Below are 21,021 nucleotides of genomic sequence, written 5' to 3'. Positions count from 1 at the left end.
TTGGGTAATGATGTGTCAGTATTGGTCATCAGTTGTAACAAATGTACCGCTGGTAGGGGATGTTGATAATGGGGGAGGCTGTGTGTGTGTGGACATATGGCGTGTATATGGGAACTCTCTGACCTTCCTACTCAATTTTGCCGTGAACCACAAACTACCGTAAAGAATAAATGTATTCATCATGATTATGTTGGAAAAAGAAGAACAGTTTGTTCTTTGAAGGCAAAAATAAAGGTGTTTCTGTTAAAAAAAAAAAAAAAGAATAAGTGTATTAAAAAATTAATGAAAGAGACCTTAAAAATCAAAAACCAGCTGTCAGAGGTAATCCCACGCTGAGTCGAAATGCGAGGTGGTGTCTGAAAGTACCCACTTTCTAAATCTGGGATATGAGCAAGTTACGTGAACGCTCCAGGGCTTGATTTTCTGCTTGAAAATAAAGAGTTGGGCAAGATCAGCGGTTCTCGAGCTTTTGAATTTTTCATGAAGAAGTAAATTAAATATGGAAATGAGTGTAGAGTTGTCCACTTTTCATTTTGTGAAATAAACATATTTTCAAAACTCCACCATCTACTGTTACCATTTCATTATTAAAAAACATTTTAGTACAGAAAATTAGGACAGAATTTTTTAAAAGGCAGTCACTTAAATTGAATACCCTTAGTTTTATGAAACACTCTACATTTTCCTTTATTTTTCTAGTTTTTCAACTAACTGCTGAAAACTCTATGCTATCTGGAACCAGTTTGTGGACCAGTACTTGGAATGACTAAATGATGTCTTCCAAACCTAATATTCTGAGGCTTGATGCACAAGTAGGTTGGTGTGGCAGAAATGTCCAAAGTGCTGGACCTAAGCAAACAGTGAACAATAACCGTCAGGGCCGAAGTCCCTGATATATATGCTGAGCATGTTATTGCCAATGCTTAAAACAACCCCATGGGGTAGGTATCATTGATGCAAAAAAACTGAGGCTTCGAAAGACAGAGTAACCTGTCAGAGTCCAGCTACAGCAGTTGCAGCACCAGGACACATACCCAAGCTGGTCTTGACTCCAAAGCCCATATTGTTTCTGCCTTCAGATTCTGGTTTTCTGCCTAGCATGCTCTCTTCTTCTGGTAGCAACATTCTCCTCCTCTAAAAGTGGCTCCTTTCTGTGGTGCTCCAAGGACAATGGTGCTTCAAGGACAAGGACAACCCTGTCTGAAGAACTTTCACCATTACACCCCCTACTGGACTCTTAATCGGCCTCCCCATAATGTTGCTCTGCTTACAAAATCCCTGAGCCCACCTGGGCAACGCCCACCTGGGCAAAAGGGCCTGTCCCAAATAAGGAAAGGCATAAGGCCTGTCCCACTCCCACCCTTACGAAGGAAGGTATATGTGCCTCGACCAATCAGTAACCAAATTTTTTTTTTTTGCGGTACGCAGGCCTCTCACTGTTGCGGCCTCTCCCGTTGCGGAGCACAGGCTCCGGACGCGCAGGCTCAGCGGCATGTGGGATCCTCCCGGACCGGGGCACGAACCCGTGTCCCCTGCATCGGCAGGCGGACTCTCAACCACTGCGCCACCAGGGAAGCCCTTGGATGAGCCTTCTTGTCCCCCATCTCACCAGCCTCTTCCCCAACCTGCTGCTCCCCAAGCCCCACCTCTCTACCCGCAAGCAGACCTTCCCTCCCCTCCCCACACTCGGTCACGAGCAGCCCAACGCTCTGAATCGAGTCCCAGCATGGTCCCCCTACGAGAGGTCGCTAATGGAGACCGAGGTACTATCAGGGTTCAGGTCCCCTTCCCCATGTCTGATCTCTCCTATTCAAGGGAAACTGGGCCCCTTAGCCAGGACCCCTCCACCTTCATCAGGGAATTCCAGGCCCTAACTATAGCCTTTGACTTAACCTGGCCAGATATTCCTGTGTCCTAACTACCTGCTGCATCACGAAGACAAGGCTGGGATCGGGGCCTTGGCTCAGGCCTGGGCAGGTGAGGCACATGCCCGAGATCCTAATGAGAACCGAGCCGGGGAAGAGACAGTCCCACGGGCAGGCCCAGGATGGAGATACCAGGCAAATGAAAATGGGCCAGCAGGAGGGCTCACTAGGAGAAACTTCATGACTACATATCTACTGAAGGTATGAAAAGGCCAGTCATCAAACAGGACAATTATAAGAAGCTCAGAGAAGTTACCCAGGAACCCTTGGAGAAGGCGGACCTTTTTCAGGCCCGATTGGCAGAGGCTATGAGGAAATGCACCAACCTAGACCCTGAGACTCCTGAAGTTCAGGCTGTATTGCGGTTCACTTGATAAGCCAGGCATCGCCAAGCATAAGACAGAAATTACGGAAACTAGAGCAAGGGCCACAGACCCCATTTTCCGTCCCATTGACGGGCTTTAAGGTCTTCACGAATAGGGAGGAGGCTTCTAGGAATAGACGAGAAAGAGAGGAGGAAAAGTTAACACGACCTGCTCAATATATGGCTCTTGTCATTACTCAGTCCCTCCCACAGCACGGACTCAAGGCAGCCCATCTCCCGTCGCAGAAATCACAGCTGACCTGCGACCCGTGCGGTCAGCAGGGGCGCACAGTGAAGAACGGCCGCACCCCACCACCCGACACCCCGTGCCCTTACTGTCATCAAAAGGGCTACTGGAAGAGGAGTTGTCCCTGCCGCCCTCAAGCTGGTAGGCCAACACCACAACCACCCAACACCTGGGGTATCTCGGGTCCCAGCCCCCTGGCTGAGGTCAAGGCCAGTGGCCCCTGTTGGTGGTAGTTGACTACCAGGAGTGAGAACGGGATTACGCTCAAGATCTGGGGCTCCTGGATGCGGATGACTGAAGGTGCCCAAGTCTCAGTCTACAGGCCCCTATGTTCCCCAGAAGACCGGAGGAGCCCCAGGTAACCCTGGATGTGACAGGGGCTCCTATAACCTTTCGAAGTGACACAGCGGCTACTTATTCAGCCCCGACCTCCTTCTCTGGTCCCACTCGCTCTTCCTCGATCCTCCTAACAGGGATGGGAACAGGCTCAGCCGGACTCTTAAACCCTATTTTCACCCCTACAGCTCTCTCTTGAACTTACACAACAGACTGCCAACCTCGCAGCTCAAATTAACATGCTACAAGACAAATAATTTCTCTGCAGGAGTAGTTTTACAAAATAAAAGAGCTCTGGACCTCCTAAAGGCTTATCAGGGAGGGACTTGTGCAACATTATAGGAGGATTGCTGTTTTTTGGTCAACCATCCGGGCAAGGTCCAGCCCAATCTTTGGGCCATGTATTTTTAACCTTCTTGTTAAGTTTGTCTCTTCCAGAATACAACAAATAAACCTCCAAATGGTGATACAACAAGAATACCAGACAGGGCTTCCCTGGTGGCCCAGTGGTTAAGAATCTGCCTGCCAATGCAGGGGACTCGGGTTCAATCCCTGGTCCGGGAAGATCCCACATGCCGCGGAGCAACTAAGCCCGTGCACCACAACTACTGAGCCTGCGCTCTACAGCCCGCGAGCCACAACTACTGGGCCCATGTGCCACAACTACTGAAGCCCGCGTGCCTAGAGCCCGTGCTCTGCGACAAGAGAAGCCACCACAATGAGAAGCCCGCACACAGCAATGAAGACTCAATGCAGCCAAAAATAAATAAATAAATTTATTAAAAAGAAAAAAAGAATACTGGACAGTCAACACTCGTACCCTTGAACAAGCCAACATCTCTTTCCATGGGGCCCACACTCCTCCCTAGATGCACCCTGACAGAGAGCAGGCGAGGGATCCCAGGGCCCCACGACGCCCTCACTCAGCAGGAAGCGGCCAGAGAGAGTTCATCGCCCCTTCTCCTCCCAAAAGGGCTTCCTGAATGCCTGAGAGGGAATTAGGCAGTTAGGTAGATATGAGTAGGGTATTCAATAAGGCCAAGGAATTGGCCCTACACATAAAGAGAAGGGGGAGTGTGGTGCTCCAAGGACAATGGTGCTTCAAGGACAAAGGATGACCCTGCCTGAAAAAGTTACTGGACTCTTAATCGCCCTCCCCACCATGTTGAGATGGTTTTGAAATCCCTGCGCCCACCTGGGTGATGCCCACCTGGGCAATGGGACCTGTCCCAAATAAGGAAGGAAAGGCATATGCCCTGTCCTACTCCCACTGTACAGAAGGAAGGTAGGCGTGCCTCGATCAATCAGTAAATGAAATTTTCACCTTGGACCATTCCTTTGTTTTCTGGCTATAAACACTGATCAATAACACATGTGCGGGCTCGACTCTCCCAGACTACTAGGAATTCGGGCCACTGTTCTGGCAGCGACCCTTTCCTCTAATAAATTCTATCTTCTTTACGTTCTGCTTTATGTCTGGAAATTCTTCTCCAAGCTGCGCTCATACCTTGACACTTTCCCCACTCCAGCATGTGGACTCTTTGAGATTAATCTCCAGGCCATAGTTGACTCATCCAGGCGTGGGTACTTGATCCAAGAAGGGCGTGCCAGTCAGAGTTCTTCCTTCTGTGTCTGAGTTTATACCTCGAGAGATTAGTAGGCCTACCTTCCAACGCAGCCAGCCGTAAGACCTAAGACTCAGTAGTTTTCAGCTGTCTCTCCACCAGACCCTCGTTTGCAAGGAGAGAGAAAGAGGTGACATCAAGGAGGAACAGAGGAGGGAGAGACCTGGCAGCCTTCAAGTTCCTGCATCTGCTGGTTCCTGAGCCCCTCCATCCCCACCTTCCTGTGTTCAGATTGTCCCACCTTTCCTTGAACTTATTGATTTTTTAAAAATAAATTTATTTATTTATTTATATTTTTGGCTGCGTCGGGTCTTCGTAGCTGTGAGCAGGCTTTCTCTAGTTGTGGCGAGTGGGCGCTACTCTTTGTTGCGGTGCGCGGTCTTCTCATCGTGGTGTCTTCTCCTGTTGCGCTAGGCACGCAGGCTTCAGTAGTTGGGGCAAGTGGGCTCGATAGTTGTGGTTCGTGGGCTGTAGAGTGCAGGCTCGGTAGTTGTGCTGCACGGGCTTGGTTGCTCCGCCACATATGGGATCCTCCCGGACCAAGGCTCGAACCCGTGTCCCCTGCATTGGCAGGCGGATTCTTAACCACTGCGCCACCAGCGAAGTCCCTCCTTGAGTTTAGCGAGACAACAAACTCCTCCTTTTTTCTGAGCCAATTTGCGTTTTGTCCCGTGCAACCAGTAAGGCTTCCATGCCATTCTTCCTCCCTGGGAAGTGTGGAGCCCTGCATCAAGGACACCCTACATCGAGGACACAGGACAAAAACTCAGGAATTAACCTAGCCCCCATAGCAACTGTTGCCACGCGCGCTCCTAATCTAAACCAGACAGCCCCCCTCCCCCATTCCATATTAGGCAAAATAATCGCCGTGTAGTAACCTTGTAGCATCCTGACCAATCACCTAATGCCATCCTGCCAGCAGGAATTTTCTTTGTCTTGAGGCTATAAAAGTTGGCTACTAGCCCACAAAGGGGGTCGGCTCGCCCTGGTCTATCAGGAAGTCGCCCGCGGTATTTGCAGCGCCCCTAACTCTGCTCTTTGTTCTCCATAAACTCACTCTTTTCTAAAATACTTCGTGTCTCGAAATTCTTCTTCCAGCCCGCGCACGGACCACAACACTTTTGATACCCCCATTTTTATTTCCTGTTATTTATAAACATCACTGAACAATTAATCCTATGAGGTCCTGTATTGTTTCCATGGTACCTCTCCCAAATCGGCTGTGAGATTCCTGAGTTCAGGGAAAGAACCAAGTCCTGGAGTCCCCACTCCCATGCCCCCCCACCCCCACCCCCGCTTCCCTCCACCATGGCGCCTAACACAGGAAAGTACATCAGAGGTTCCACAATTCTTTTCTAAGATCCACTGATTACAGGCCTTGGGCCAGCCGGAGGCCGGCTTCTTCCCCCAGGGAGGCTGCAGAAGGGCGCCAGTGTGGATAGCACGGACAATGTGGATATACTGGAGTCCGGATTCCAGCGGGTTAGGGGAGGGCGTCACCTAACCAGGCCAGTCCCAGAGTGGAACTCGCCAGCCCGGCGGCTCGGCGCCGCCTGCGCGCCCGCCAGCCGGGCCCTGGGCCGGTCCCCACCGCAGAGCGCGCGGAGCGGCTGGGTCCTCTACGTGCCGGCATCAGGTGCAAACCCGGGAGCGCGGGCCGTGGGTGTGCGCGCAAGCGCCCGGAAAGCGCGGAACTCAGCCGCCGCCCCAGCTCGCCCGCCAACCTACCCTGGGATATCCTTGGGTCCCCCCCTCCAACCCCCCAGCTCGAGCGGGGGAGGGAGGAGTACGGACACGTAACCGACCTCCAGGCCCCTCTCGACTCCTCGTGGGGGGGCAGGCGGGGGAGCCGGGGACCGCTGTTCCAGCCCGCTGGCCTTCGAAAGATCCTCCTGGGCCAATGGCAGGCGGGGCGACGCGCCCGGATTGGTGCAGGCGCTCTGCTGATCACTGTGGAAACCCAGGCGGAGGGGAACGCGGGAGGATGCGAAGCCCCGGACGGGGGGAGCCAGCGGGGCGGGAAGAGGAGGCTTCGAGGCCCTGAGCTACCGAGGAGTTTTTACAGGAGGCAAAAGTCCACTGCGGGCCGGCGGGCGGAGGGAGGGGCGGAAGGAGGGGACCGCTTGGGGGCACTGGGAAGCCTGGAGGGAAGGCAAGGATACTCCGGAGCGAAGGCGAGGCGGCTGGGGGAGGGGGCGCGGTGGGGGGAGGAGTAGGAGAAGACAAAAGCCGAAAGCGAGGAGGCCCCGGGCCGCACACACCGCAGTGCACGGGGCAACCCTGTCGGCAGGCGGCATGGGGAAGGGGGGGAACCAGGGCGAGGGGGCCACCGAGCGCGAGGCGCCGATGCCTGCCTTCCGCTGGGAGGAGATTCAGAAGCACAACCTGCGCACGGACCAGTGGCTCGTCATCGACCGCAAGGTCTACAACATCACCGAATGGTCACACCGGCACCCGGGGGGCCACCGGGTCATCGGGCACTACGCAGGGGAAGATGCTACGGTAAGGGTCTGGGGCCTCTCCCGCCACCTTTCTCTGCTGCAGGAGGGAATCAGGAGTCATGGGTCCCAGGGCGCCAAACAAGACCTCCAGCGCTGAGTGGAGCTTGGGGCGTCCTGGAGGGAAGGAAAGAGTCTACTGCGCTCATCCCCCGCCCCGAATCCTCGTCCTCTGGGACAGCTGGGCCAACGTGCTGTGGGGGTCGGATTTTGGAGCCCAAGAGGCATATTCGAGCGGTGGAGAACCATGCAGGATCTACCGCGCGCACTGGGATCCTTGCGTCCGTTCCTTCCTCAGAGTTCAGCCGGAGCCTGGGACTCCCCAGAGAGGGCGCCGGGGCCCTGGAGCCTTGACGCCCCCAGCGTGGAAGATGGCCGCCCCTGGGCCCCGCGGAGAGGAGCGGGAGAGGAGCCAGGTGTGGGACTCCGCGCGCGTCCCCCACTCGCCAGCCAGACTAGGGGGCGGGGAAGGAAAGCTCGTCCCCGGCCAGGGCTCGCTCCTGCCGGAATTCCAGTCTCAGAAGGTCCGCAATGGCTGCCGCGGAGACACCGCCTGGTAGCTCCTGTTCCCACGCTCTCAGAGACTACCAGGACCCCCTGCCCCCGCCCCCCCCCCCGGCAAGGGCCGGCCTTCTTGGGGGCCCCGGGTGGGAACTGGTGGAAAGAAAAAGGGCTGGAGTTTGCAAAGCCCAGGTGGAGAGGGGCCTTGAGACGGGTCGATTTAGCAGCACTAGGCTAGCTTGGCAACAGGTCCAGCTGCATTCGAGGTTACTCTGGGACTTCAACTCAATGGTCCTCTGTTCCCAAATCCGGCCAGGAGTGCCCTCCCTCATCTTGCCCTCGGAAAGGTAGTGGGACTCTGGGATCTTCCTGGAGCCGGGGCTGTCCATCTTACCCTCACCTTTGCGCACCAAACCTGCAGCTCTGCGATGACACAGCACCCCACCACGCCCCCTACCCCCCAGCCCCAAATCCTTGCTTATTCTTCGGGTGCAGCTGGATCTGCTCCCCCCATCCCCACCCCATGGACTCGAAGAACAGAGGCCGGGAGGGAAGGAAGGGGCCACTCTTGGTGGCAGTGAGCTGGAAGCAGAGCAGGTCTGGTGGCATGGAGAATTTGGGAAGGGTGACTAGGGAGAGATCAGCTTGACATAGCTCATTCCACCTGGAGGTCTGGCACGCTGACCTGTTTGGGCTTTTGCTGGGCAAGCTGTATGGGGCCGTCAGTTGGTGGAACTCTAGATCTCCCTACCTCTTCTATCTAATTGGGACAGACAGAGTCAAGTGCTGGGGGGCAGAGCAGGCAGCTATAGTGTAAGCTGTGGCTTGGCTCGCTGCTCTGGCGAGCAGAGGGTCAGCAATAGCGCCTACAGCTTTGGGCCCGATCCCGTTTTACCTGCTTGTGAACTCGCCTTGAGCCCTTGGGGCTGGGATACCGATTGTAACTTAGGTGGGTATAAGATTTTCAAGCACCATCAGTATATTATCTCACTGGGACCTTCCCACAGCCCTGTGAGGAGGTCGGGTAAGAGTGATTCCCAAGTAAAGACCTGACTCCTGGTTTGAGATCTTTCATAGGTGAATTCTGAAGGTTCCTGTCCTGGTTGAGCCTTCACCGAAATGTTTCCTAGAAGGAAAAGTCAAATCCAGTGGATTGGTCTGTTTATTCCGTAGTGTGAAATAAATATACCTTCTTTTGCGGCAAGGCATTTCCTAAACTAAGCACTAGATAAATGCAATGGAGTTTTACTGTTACCGAGTCTAACCTCATATGGCTCATCGCACGACGGGCCAATAATCGAGAGACGAGTTGCTGGGGCAAAGGAATAACGACTTTATTCGGAAAGCCAGCAAACTGGGAAGATGGTGGGCTCGTGCCCAAGGAACCATCTTGCCTGACTTAGAATTCAGGCTCCTTTTATACTAAAAGGGGAGGGAGTCAAATCAAACATTTCCTGGTTCCCGTCAGCCTCTGGAGGGGATGTATGTGTTCATTTCTTCCTCCCTGTAGTCATAGGTGGGCCTGGTCAGGATGTTTCCTGTGAGCTCAACAAAGGTATTGTAGCTTAATGTTCATTACCTGAGAAGCAGGGTTCCCAGAGATAGGCCATTATGTATAATTTAAGCTTATAGACAACATCCCTTTAGTGATTAACTTGTAATAGAATGCAAAAGGTTCTTCCGTATTACATTATCAGATAAGTGAGCGGTAAGAGTGAGGATTATGTAACAGCTAGAATGTAAAGTAAACAAAGAGGAATTTGGAGGAAAATTTTTTAAATCCAGGCCAGCTCTATTTGGTGTAGCAAGATATGAAGACAATCCCTATGCCCAGAGCTTACTGCCTTCCGAGATAAAACTTTGGGGGCATGAAATGCACTGATCGAGTTGAATAATGGTGGACGGAGCAACTGAATATTTTCTCTCTCTCTCTCCCTCTCCCTCCCTCTCCCTCTTTCTCTATTTTCTGGGACCAGGTTGGAAAAAGGCCACAGGAAGTGTGGGGTCTCTGGGCAGGGGACTTGAGAGGGGCAGGAACAGGCTAGGCATGGAGAGACTCTGTCTCTTTATTTTTGGGCTGTTGAGCAGGTGGTTTCGCCCTCGGGGCATGGACTTCTTCAGATCTGGGGGAGTGAGTATTTATGGTCCTGTGAAGTGTGGGAAGGACTGATCTGCAGATAGAGGTTAGATTCCAGGGAGCACTTGAATGCACTGTTACGAGCCATTCCTGATGCAGTGGTATCCTCACCAGAGGCTGACAGTCAAGGAAGTCCGATAACCTGGGGCCTCCATAGGGGATTTTCTTGTTACTGAAGAAGAGAAGACCTCAGAAGTCAGGATGGCCTCCTCCCCAGAAGGGTGGCTTAGTGAAGGGTAAGGCCAATCGTCATGTGGTCCTTCTCTTTGCAAGAATAAAAAATGAAGCTAAATTTTTACAGCTCACAAAGCACATTGTACGGATCACCTCATTTAGTGCTGCGATCAGCCCTGTAGGGAGGAGCTCCCTCGGGTTTAAACACCTTGCTGTCTTCGCAGCACTCAGACCTCAACTCAGGATCTACCAACACAGAGACCTCCCAGCCCCCCTTCCCTTCCCTCCTCCTCTCCTCCTTCCTTCCTATTTACACCTTGGGTTTCTTCCCCTCTGTTCCTCCAGCACTTCCCTGGTCTTTGCGTTGCTGTGGGCAAAGGGAGCCCTCGCCTGGGTCCCAGGGGTGTCTCTCCTCTTTCAGGGCAGAACTTTTTTTTCTGTTTTTCAATTGAAGTATAGTTAATTTACAATGTTGTGTTAGTTTCAAGTGTATAGCAAAGCGATTCAGTTATATACAGAGTTATAAAAGTTAAAAAAGTTCCCCAGAACTTTTCTTCTCTAACAAAGACTCATCACACATTTATTCCAGTGTCTCTGTGGTTCCGAGCTGGCCCTGGGCACAAAGATGAATAACTCCCAGATAGTGAGTGCATTTGCTGGATTTGCTTCTCTCCTTTCAAACTGGGACTTGAATCTGGACCCTCTGCCTCTAGGCACCAGCTTCCCCACCTCTGCCCCCCTCGTCTCGGTGACTTTTTTTGCCCTGTCTGCGTCAGTCGCCCCTTGGAACCCAGGGAGGGCGAGAAGAGATCAGGATTCATTCCATCTTTGAACTTGCTCCGATGCCGTTCTTGGGAAATGCAATGGAGTTTTACTGTTGAAAATGGAATGAATCTCTGGCCTCCTTAGGGCAGGAGGGTCGAGGTATTGAGAGGCAGAGGACCTGGGTTCGAGTCCCAGCTTTAGGAATTCTAGGCAAGGCACTTAACCCTGAACTTCACTTTCCAGGTCTAGGAAATGGGAAGGTTATTATCAGGCTCAAATTGGCTGTAGATGAGATCATTCTCTCTGCAGGTGTGAGGGGACATTACCCTGGAACCCTTAGCCTCCTGAGCACTTGTGTGCATGTTCCCAGCACGCACAGTAGGGGGTTCAGTAAACAGGAAAAGAACAAGGGTGAAGCAGAGGAACCTTGGTGACCTCCTTTTCGCCAAAGGTAAAAGGCGTTTACCTGAAATCCCTCCTGTGGTTGTGCCTGGAGGGCAGCCCCACCCCCTCAGCTAGATCTTGGTAGGAGCAGTCGACTCCTTGCAGCCCCCAGAAGACCCCATACCGAGCCCAGCATCCCTGGTATCTTTGGCATCTTATCGAGGTGTGTTTCCTTTGCTGTAATCCCTTCATGCCCAGGCTGCCTGTGCATGGCATCAGCAGGGACGCTCTCGCCAAGGGTCCTTTGGCCACAAAGCACTACCCCGCCCCCCCCCATCGCTTCTTTCCCTTGGAGGGGACATCCTGCCCACATCTCTCCGCCATGGAAAGGAAGCTAGCATCCCTATTTCCAGCTGAGAACGTAGGGTCCCTCCTCTGCTTCTCCCTCCCTAACCCCGTGCTCCACAGTCTTGGTTCCCAGGGCTGCTGCCGGCAGCATTGTCTGCCCTGAGTTTGCTTCTCCTGCGCTTCCCCAGTCCCTGGCCGTGTGCCCAGATGTGAGAAGCTGGATTAGAGATTCGTCTTGCTCTGCAGAGAAGGTGGACACAGCCAGAAACGAGACGTGACGCCTGCTGCTCAGTGCAGGAGGAGCTGTGAGTTCTGTTCAGCGCCTGGGAGCCAGGCAGGGAGGCTGTCTTCATGCAGAAGGGGCTGGCATGGGAGCCGGGCGATGGCAGAAGCAGGAACTGGTGAAGGTCTTGCATTTGAGAATTTGGGTGTTCTGTCCCTCCATCCTCAGCCTGACCTCCCCAGCACCCAACAGGCACACCTACCCTCCTGGGGGCGGATCTGCCCCCGCTGGAACTGTTGGCCACTCCCTCCCCTTTACTTGTGTCCCCGGCCTTCTTCCTGGAATGTCTTTGCCTCCAATCTCCCTGTCGGACGAGGATAGAGCCTGCTTCCAATTCTTGTTCCAAAGTCAACATTTGGATTGGCCGTGTCCTGCCTTGTGCCAGCCAGACACTTTAACTTTTGGGAACCCGCTACAAGTTGGTGAGGCACATCTGTGACACTTGCAAGGGGGAGACACAAAAAGTGATCACCTCTCAGGAGAAGGAAGCTCATTTTGATCGAGGCCTTTGTATGAACAGCAGAAAAGTCTAGAGTTAGGCGGACCTGGAGTGTGACCCGTGGGCAAGTAGTTTCACCTCCGTCAGCCTCCTTTCTCACCTCTAAAATAGGACCTGCCTCACAGAGTTTGGTAAAGATTCTTGGGTTACGTACACAAAGCCCATGGCTCAGTGGCTGACCTGTGTAATCTCAGTCACTGAGCAGGTGAAGATGTTGCAGAAGCACAAGCCGGGTTGTGCAAAATGACCGAAGAGTGGAAAATTTCCTGGGCTGAGAGGGTGCACAGCTGTGGGGTCTTGTGAGCCTCTCTTAGGCATCGTTGTTGGCACTGGCGTTATTGCAACAAACGAAACAGGCTTGGCCCTTTAGTGGAGCTTATATTCTAGTTGGGGAAACAGGCAATAAAGAAGTGAGCACATAATAGAGCTTGTGGTTTTGATAACTGTTAAAACAGGGTGATGTCCCAGAAAGCGTGAGGCTGGAGGGTGGCTCTTTCAGATAGGGTGGTAGGTTGGGACGAGCCAGCCCCGGGACGCTGAGGGAGCAGGGCGCCAGGCAGAAGGAAGAGCCAGAGGCCCCGGTGTAGAAACCAGCTTGGTGGGTCCAAGCGTGGTTTCCACCAGGTCTGCTCGGAAAGCTGCTGGATCTAACATGGATAATGAGATAATTGAACAGCGCTCGGCTTTCTAAACCTGCGTGAGGCTTGTGGGGTTGCGGTCCCTGGATCGGGTGAACCTGGATTTGACCCTGACTCTGCCACTTGGGTGTCAGCTTCCTGGGCTCCAGTGCTTTCAACTGTAAAGTGGGGCTTTGAGGCATCAGGGAGGTAACAGAGACAACTTTCCTGGCTCCCCACCTGGCACGTGGCCCTTCCTCTCCCTTGGCCTCAGGGAGATGACGCCACCCAAGAGCTCTCTGGAACTGACCCAGGGATGGCCTCAGTCAGGACAGGAGTCTGCTCCACCAGGTTCCTCAGCCCAGACAGAGGCTTGGAGGTGGGACCTGGACCTGGTGGGGGGCAGCGGGTGCCGGAGGAGAGGTGATGCACTTGCAGGCTGTCTGTCTCCCAGTGAAGAGTAGAGATTGTTTCGTTATTTATTATCAGCCGTCGTTCCTCAGGAAACTGCCTTACCAAGGACGCCCCCCTTCGTTTCTCAAAAGCCGTGGTGTCTTGTGAGGTGGGCCAAGGAAAGGGCCTTTTACGGCTCTGACTTTGGAAGGCAGCTGTGCTCACTGCCCTACCACCAATGCCTGAGCCCTGACTTTGGAAGCTCCTGGTAGGCCCTTTCCCAGGGCCTTTGAACACTGGAGCTGGGAGGGTCCTCCCTTGCAGAGGAGACGGAGGCTGGGGTCTGGGTGGCAGCTGGCCCAGCGTGGACCACAGGCTCCTCGCTGCCCACTCAGGACCCCTGGGATAGCAGCCCATCTCTCCTCTGAAGATACACTTGCTCTGATCCTCTGCTACCATCCCTTTCTGTTCAGTGGGGGGGTGCAGACATTTTTAAGAGACTCTGGGCCCAGTTTTCCTCTGCACAAAGCGTTGCTTTGTGAGTCTGTTCTAGACACAAACAGAACAAAGACCAGGCAAAAGGCTTGGTGCCAGGGCAATTGTGAGCTACTTTGGCAGGGGGGTGGGGTGGGGGGAGGGGAGGCCGAGCACATTTTCAAAAATAAATTTATTTACTTTATTTTATTTTTGTCTGCCTTGGGTCTTCGTTGCTGCCCACGGGCTTTCTCTAGTTGCGGCGAGCGGGGCCTGTTCTTTGTTGCGGTGCGCGGGCTTCTCATTGCGGTGGCTTCTCTTGTTGTAGAGCATGGGCTCTAGGCACGTGGACTTCAGTAGTTGTGGCGTGCGGGCTCAGTAGTTGTGGCTCGTGGGGTCTAGAGCGCAGGCTCAGTAGGTGTGGCCCACGGGCTTAGTTGCTCCGCGGCATGTGGGATCTTCCCGGACCAGGGCTCAAACCCGTGTCCCCTGCATTGGCAGGCGGATTCTTAACCACTGCGCCACCAGGGAAGCCCTGAGCACATTTTCATGAGTTGTCAGCAACTTCCTTCCTCTTTTTGAAAAAATTTTGAAAATTTCCAAACATACAGAAATGTTGAAAGAATCGAACACCTGTATATCCTCAACCAAGATTCACTAATCCCAACGTTTTGCCACATTTATATTCCTCTTTATGCATATATGCACTGTCTTTCGCCAAATCATATGAAGATAAATTGCATCATTATGCCACCTCACCATCTTCTCCTAAGAATAGGGACATTCTCTAACATAATCACAATACCTTAGTTACATTTAAGAAAATTAATAGTGATTCTTTTTTTTAACTTATTTATTTTGAAATTTTATTTACTTATTTATTTTTGGCTGGGTTGGGTCTTCCTTGCTGTGCGTGGGCTTTCTCCAGTTGCGGCGAGCGGGGGCTACTCTTCGTTGCGGTGTACGGGCTTCTCATTGCGGGACTTCGGCAGTTGTGGCTCACGGGCTCTAGAGCACAGGCTCAGTAGTTGTGGCGCACGGGCTTAGTTGCTGCGTGGCATATGGGGTCTTCCTGAACCAGGGCTCGAACCGTGTCCCCTGCATTGGCAGGCGGATTCTTAACCACTGCGCCACCAGGGAAGTCCCAAAAGTGATTCTTTAATATGATCAGATATCCTGTCCATATCCAAAATCTCTCATTCAATACCAAAATGTCTTGGATAACTGCTGGGTTTCTCGCCCTCCAATGGGAGCCTTTCAAATCAAACACTGCAGTTTTTATAACCTTTTGTTATATATTTTTCTGTCTCTTTTAATCTAGGACCCCTCCCCCAACACACACACACACACACACACACACACACACGTGCACCCTCACTTCTTTTTCCCCACTACATTGATTTTTCTGATTGCTTCTCGTGGTATCATGCAACTTGTTCCTCTCTCCTAGCAAAGTCTCAAGACTTGTTTTTAAAAAACTTTTTAAATTGAGATATAGTTGACGTACAATATTATGTGAGTTTCACCTTGAAGCTTGGTTTGATGCTAGGTGAACATTGTGGATCACAGCGACATCATATTGTATCCCATGCGGTGGGAGGGGGCGGTCTATGGTCAGCACATCTCTAGTGGAGATGCTGTATTTGTTTTATCTAATTTACATAGCATGTATAGAAAAAAACTGGAAAACAAAATCCTGAAATATTAGCAATGATGGTCACTCTGGGTGGTATTTATTTTCCTCTTTATTCTTCTGTACATTTTCTAAATTTGCCAAAACCATGCACATTACTTTATAATTGGAAAAAAAGATTAAAAGGCACAATCTTCATTTAAAAAATTTTTTAAAAGCAATACAGCAATGTTAGAGAAAGTTTGGAAAAACTAAGAGAAAGCAAGGCATAACGCCACCACCTTAACACATAACAGTTTAGAGTTCTACATAAAAAAGTGTTCATAATCTACACAATTATTTTCATACCTTTTCAAAGTATGAAAATGCTGCCCCCACCCCTCCAGAAATGCGTTTTACGGAATTCTGCATTTGTTTCTGGTTTAACATGAGCTAAGCACATTTTGCATGCTTGCGGTAGGCTCCAGACTTGTTCTTTCTGTTGATAGGCGTGTGCACCACGTGGTGGGTGGTGCAGTTCGCCGGAAACCGGGCAGCCCACGCCGCAGGAGCAGCTGGAGGAGAATCGGGTTCCCGGCTGTGCCCCGCCCGGTGCCCGCGCCGTGTAGCCCTGCAGGGGCGCGTTTTCGTGACTCGCCCAGCGGCAGGCCGCACGTCTCTGCGGTTTTGTAAATACCCATGGCGAGTTCAGCGGCCCCTCATCAGGGCAGAGCCAGAAGTGACACCTCCACTGGAATTGGGCACTTAGGGACCTGCCGGAATGAGGCTGAGAGAGCATTTGGGGTCGGATGGTTGCAGCCCCGTTCGGTGTCCTGATGTCCTAGTGGGACAGAGCTTCTGCTGGCGAGCGCCGTCTTGCCTGGGGCGGAGGCACTGGCCGAGGTCGGGGTCTCCCACTCACCACCTGTCCCCTGCTCCCCAGGATGTCTTCCTGGCCTTCCATCGCAACCTTGATTTCGTGCGCAAGTTCATGAAGCCCCTGCTGATTGGCGAGCTGGCCCCTGAGGAGCCCAGCCAGGACCACAGCAAGAATGTGAGTCGGGCCTCACAAGGAAGAAGGGGAGGGTTTGTGGGGGGAGGGGGTCTCGCCCCAAGAAGGAGAGTGCAGGGCGTGGGGCAAAGGAGCCTTTATGCCAGTCCAGGGGGAGCCACTGCTCATCACCTAGGGTCAGGGAGGACTCAGAGCCTCCGATGGCCCTGGTGAGCCCCCCTCCTGCTGCCAGCCTGGGCTGGCCCTCACCTTGGAGTAATTCATTCCCAGCCTCTCCACCTCTGGGGCTTCAGCGGTGCCAGGCTGCGCACAGGGTCTTTCTGTCCTGCCCAGCCCCCTGCCCTTGTATCTGGCCTTTCTTCCCCCTCCTGCCCTGCCCCTGCCTCCTAGCTTCCCTCTTTGTCCCAGTGATGCCCTCCTGTCCCCAGAGCCACCCTTGACTCTGCCTCTGTCTCCCTGACCCCACATGCCCAGTGCCCACCCAGCCCTCTCCTGCCTGATAGAGTGTCCGGAACAACTGGTGCATGTCAGGTAGTGGAAAAATAAGCTTTTTTAAAAAAAAATATCGTTGTGAGACTTCTCTGGTGGTGCAGTGGTTAAGACTCCACACACCCAATGCAGGGGGCCCAGGTTCGATCCCTGGTCAGGGAACTAGATCCCGCGTGCCGCAGCGAAGATCCCGCACTCAGCCAGATAAATAAATAAATGTTTGTTTTTAGAAAAGGAAAGAAAACATTTGCTATAAACCTTGTATTTTAAAAAATTGTTGTAAAATAGATACAACATAAAAGTCACCATTTTAACTTTTTTTTTTATATTTTGGCCACACTGGGCAGCTTGCGGGGATCCGAGTTTTCCAGCCAGCGATTGAACCCAGGCCCTCCGCAATGAAAGTGCGGAATCCTAAGCGCTAGGCTACCAGGGAATTCCCCATTTTAACCAATTTTAAGCGCACAGCTAAGTGGCTTCGAGCACGTTCATGTTGTTCTGCAGCCGTCACCACCACCCATCTCTAGAACTTTCATCACCCCAAACTGACATTCTGCCCCCATTAAACATTAACTACCCATCTGTCCCTCCCCCCAGCCCCTGGTAAACACTGTTCTTTCTATGGATGAGTTTGCCTAGTCTAGGTGCCTCATATAAGAGGACTCATAAGTATTTGTCTTTTCATGTCTGGCTTAATCTCACTCAGCCTAATGTCTTCAGGGTTCGTTCATTAGTAGCAAGTGTCAGAATTTTCTTCCTTTGGAAGGCTGTATATTCCACCGTATGTATAGACCACCTTTTGTTCAGTCATTCATCCATCAGTGGAATTTGGATTGTTTCCACCTTTTGCCTATTTTGAGTAATGCTCCCGTGTAAAATGCAAGCTTTGAGTTAAGTCCTTTCTCTGCCACTGAACTGGCTGTGGACAAACACATAGCCCCAGGGCTGTGCCGGGCTCAGGCAGGTATGCGGTGACGGCAGCTGTTGCAGTAAACAGCGGCCGGGCTCCTGTGGAGCTTAGGTGTGTCGACTGGTCCCCTCTGGAGCAGCTGGGAGGCTGACTCCTTCCCGGTACTCTGGCTCAACAGTCCCAGATCACTGAGGACTTCCGGGCGCTGAGGAAGACGGCTGAGGACATGAACCTCTTCAAGAGCAGCCACCTGTTCTTCCTTCTCTACCTGGCCCACATCATCGTCATGGAGAGCATCGCCTGGTTCACCATCTTTTACTTTGGCAACGGCTGGATTCCAACCGTCATTACGGCCTTCGTCCTCGCTACCTCTCAGGTGAGGCGTGACACTCTCACCTGTCACTCGAAGCCCCCGCCCCCTGACTCCCCCAGCTGGCAGAGGCCTGGTGCCTGGGTGCCAACGCTGGGAAAGCATCCGTGGCCCTCTCTCCCCAGGCCCAAGCTGGATGGCTGCAACACGATTACGGCCACCTCTCTGTTTACAAGAAGTCCACGTGGAACCACATAGCCCACAAGTTCATGATTGGTCACTTAAAGGTAAATGTCAGCCGCCCTGGGCATCTGTCCTCTCAGTTAGTGGTTGGGGTAGCACCATCTCACTTTACTCAGACCAGGTCCACCGTCAGGTCACTGTCCCGGCTGACCTGCAGGACCTGCCAACCCTCCACTTCTCTGAACTTCCAAGCCCTGTCTCCTAACCACATTAGACATGCAAAACCAGTGTCCTAGTTATAAAAACAAGCCCATGCTTCTTAGTTGATTATATTTGTTCCTTACCTAAGGACTTACTAATAAATTCCTTTCAGTTTGGGGCCGGTAGATAAGCAGTCTCTGTCTCTTTTAAAATTCTTTTATTGAAGTAGAGTTGTTTTACAATGTTGTGTTCATTTCTGCTGTACAACAAAGTGATTCAGTTATACGTATATATACATTCTTATATATACATTCTTTTTCATATTCTTTTCCATTATGGGTATTGAATATAGTTCCCTGTGCTACACAGTAGGACTTTGTTGTTTATTCATTCTATATAGAATGGTTTGCATCTGAAGAAACAGTCTCTCTTGATAAATCGGTTTGCTTCCCTCCATCAGGGAATGTTTGCTATCTGATACATTGTGTTTTGCTGTTTTCTCCCCCTTGGATGCCAGGAAACACGAAGCAAAACATGAAACAGCAACTGTCCCTAATCTTCGTCCTCCTTGTATGTATCCTTCCCTCCCACTACCTGTCATTTACACTTTTATCTTTAAGCGTTCTGTTATAGATGAGTCCTTTATCAGAAGCCACCTCCAGTACGTTTTGGAAGTATATGGGGCCATGAAAAGGGAATATTGTCTCATATAAGTCTTTTTAGATAAGGGAAATCAAACAGTGTACTGATCAGCTGAGCCAAAGGGCAAGAGTTGTTTCAAACTCAGAAGGGAAGGTAGTTCTCTCACCACCCTCCAGATCAGGAGGCAGACCTGCAGTAGCCTTCTAGCTCGGCAAGTTTGTAAAAAGGCGAGCTCGACTTGCCAGCGACCTTGTGCTGCTGTGATAGGCGTTATCTCCTTGGTTTCGGGAGTAAGTCCTTGCCACTTCTCACCTGGAAACAGATCTCATCCCCCACCCCAGCCCTGCCTCTACATCATTCAGCTGCTTCCTAAGAAAAGCTGTGTCCTAAAGACCCCCATGCCTCCCCACCCTGGCTTCGGAAGAGCTCCGTGTCCGGGTTGATCGTCTCTCCCTGCGACCTGACCCCATCCAGCTCCTGGCTTGCCGGCTGCGGATCTGGCTGGGCGTGAACTACCATTGAACTAATAACCAGTTCCTCAGCAGACAGTTTGCCTGGACCTGAGCCTGGAGCTGTCTGAGAACCTGGTTTCTTTCCAGAATTTCAGGGGTGAAGGTTGCACATAGTTGAGTACTTTGTTTCATTTTATACTCTTTTCTGTTGGAGAAAACCCTCCTGGGTACTGAAAGTAACGTTTCACTCCGAACCCATGTTATCCCCACACACTTAACAAAGATGGACTGTGTCCTGTTTTCAGACTCTGGGCGGGAGGGCCTTTCCCGCCTGATGTCTCTCGGTCCTTGAAGGGCCCTGGGGCACAGCTCTTGGATCAGACGGAAGATGCAGTCAGGACGGAAGACTGGCCTCCATGTAGAACGTTGACTTGTAAACTCTGGGGTGACAGGGTACTCAGGCTGGGAGGCTACAGGAGGTCAGGGACCTGGGTTCTGCGGATGGCTTCCCAGCCCGCTGCGAGCTGTGTCCTTCGTGCTGTGTCCAGGCCAGTGGTGTGGCTGGGCAGGGGTGCCCCAGAGCGAGGAGCATCACAGCTTTTGTGGAATCGCTCTGGCACCCAGTGGCCACACGGCTGCAGACAAGCCTTGTCGGTCCAGCTGTTCTGTCCCTTTCTGGGACAGAAAGGAGCTGGCTGCAGGGAGGTCCTCAGGTGCCCTGCCAATTTGGATGTCTTAGCTCAAGACAGTGAGGGCACTGAACAGGGTGCTGCAAGCTTCGAGATGTTGGGACCCGCTTCTTACTGTCAGCCTGCGCTGCTGTAGGGTTCCACGGGTGAGCCCTCCACCTCCCAGCTCCCCCTTTTCCTCAGCCCATGTCACTTCCGCTGGACATTTCTTCCCAAGGGTGATCTTGTACAGAGACAGTGCTGAGAGGTCGAATCTCTGTTTGGCACTGCACTGAGGATAAAATGCAAACCACCAGGACTGGCGCCATCTAGGCTCTACATCTGGAGATGGAAATCTTCGGAACCCACAGCCTTTTCACAACCTTATCTGGGGCCACCAGGGCCAGAACTAGGGTGAGGCAAGTGAGCACACAAGTGTGTCCCAGGGGCACAGAATTTAAGGGGACACCAAAACGAGTCAGGAATTGAGATAAGTAACATTTTAATGCAATATTTAAAGAAAAAAAAGCAAAATTAATGCAAAACAATCCACAATGAACAAAATACCAACATTTCAAATAAAGCTCAGGACTGTTGAGCCATATTGGAATCTGAAGCTAAAGCACAACTTGTAGCTTACATACATGTTTGCATGTATTCGTGTTTTTCTTTTTTTGATGGTAGATTTTTTTTTTTTAAATATAAATTTATTTATTTATTTTTGGCTGCGTTGGGTCTTCGTTGCTCCGCATGGGCTTTCTCTAGCTGTGGCGAGCGGGGGCTACTCTTCGTTGCCGTGCACGGGCTTCTCACTGCGGTGGCTTCTCTTGTTGCAGAGCACGGGCTCTAGGCGCGCGAGCTTCAGTAGTTGTGGCATGTGGGCTCAGTGGTTGTGGCTCGGGGACTCTAGAGCGCAGGCTCAGTAGTTGTGGCGCACGGGCTTAGTTGCTCCGCGGCACGTGGGATCTTCTG

General features: G+C 52.0%; 1 protein-coding gene across 2 annotated transcripts in view; it reads left to right on the top strand.

Moving 5' to 3' along the window:
• Positions 1 to 6,719: 6,719 nt before the first annotated feature.
• The window catches only part of FADS2 (fatty acid desaturase 2), a 35,040-nt gene continuing 20,738 nt past the window's right edge, over positions 6,720 to 21,021 (top strand). The window contains exons 1-5 of one of the 2 annotated variants that reach the window (XM_079929733.1): positions 6,877 to 6,999; positions 7,294 to 7,411; positions 16,126 to 16,236; positions 17,772 to 17,969; positions 18,089 to 18,190. In XM_079929733.1, coding sequence (XP_079785859.1) covers positions 6,992 to 6,999; positions 7,294 to 7,411; positions 16,126 to 16,236; positions 17,772 to 17,969; positions 18,089 to 18,190 — 537 coding nt within the window. In that variant the 5' untranslated portion in view covers positions 6,877 to 6,991. Of the gene's footprint in view, positions 7,000 to 7,293; positions 7,412 to 16,125; positions 16,237 to 17,771; positions 17,970 to 18,088; positions 18,191 to 21,021 lie in introns of both variants that reach the window. The other variant, XM_079929732.1, reaches the window with a different exon arrangement.

The sequence above is a fragment of the Stenella coeruleoalba genome (assembly GCF_951394435.1).
Source record: "Stenella coeruleoalba genome assembly, chromosome: 8".
In the NCBI taxonomy this organism is placed as follows: domain Eukaryota; kingdom Metazoa; phylum Chordata; class Mammalia; order Artiodactyla; family Delphinidae; genus Stenella; species Stenella coeruleoalba.
This window is presented reverse-complemented; position numbering and strand designations above follow the sequence as displayed.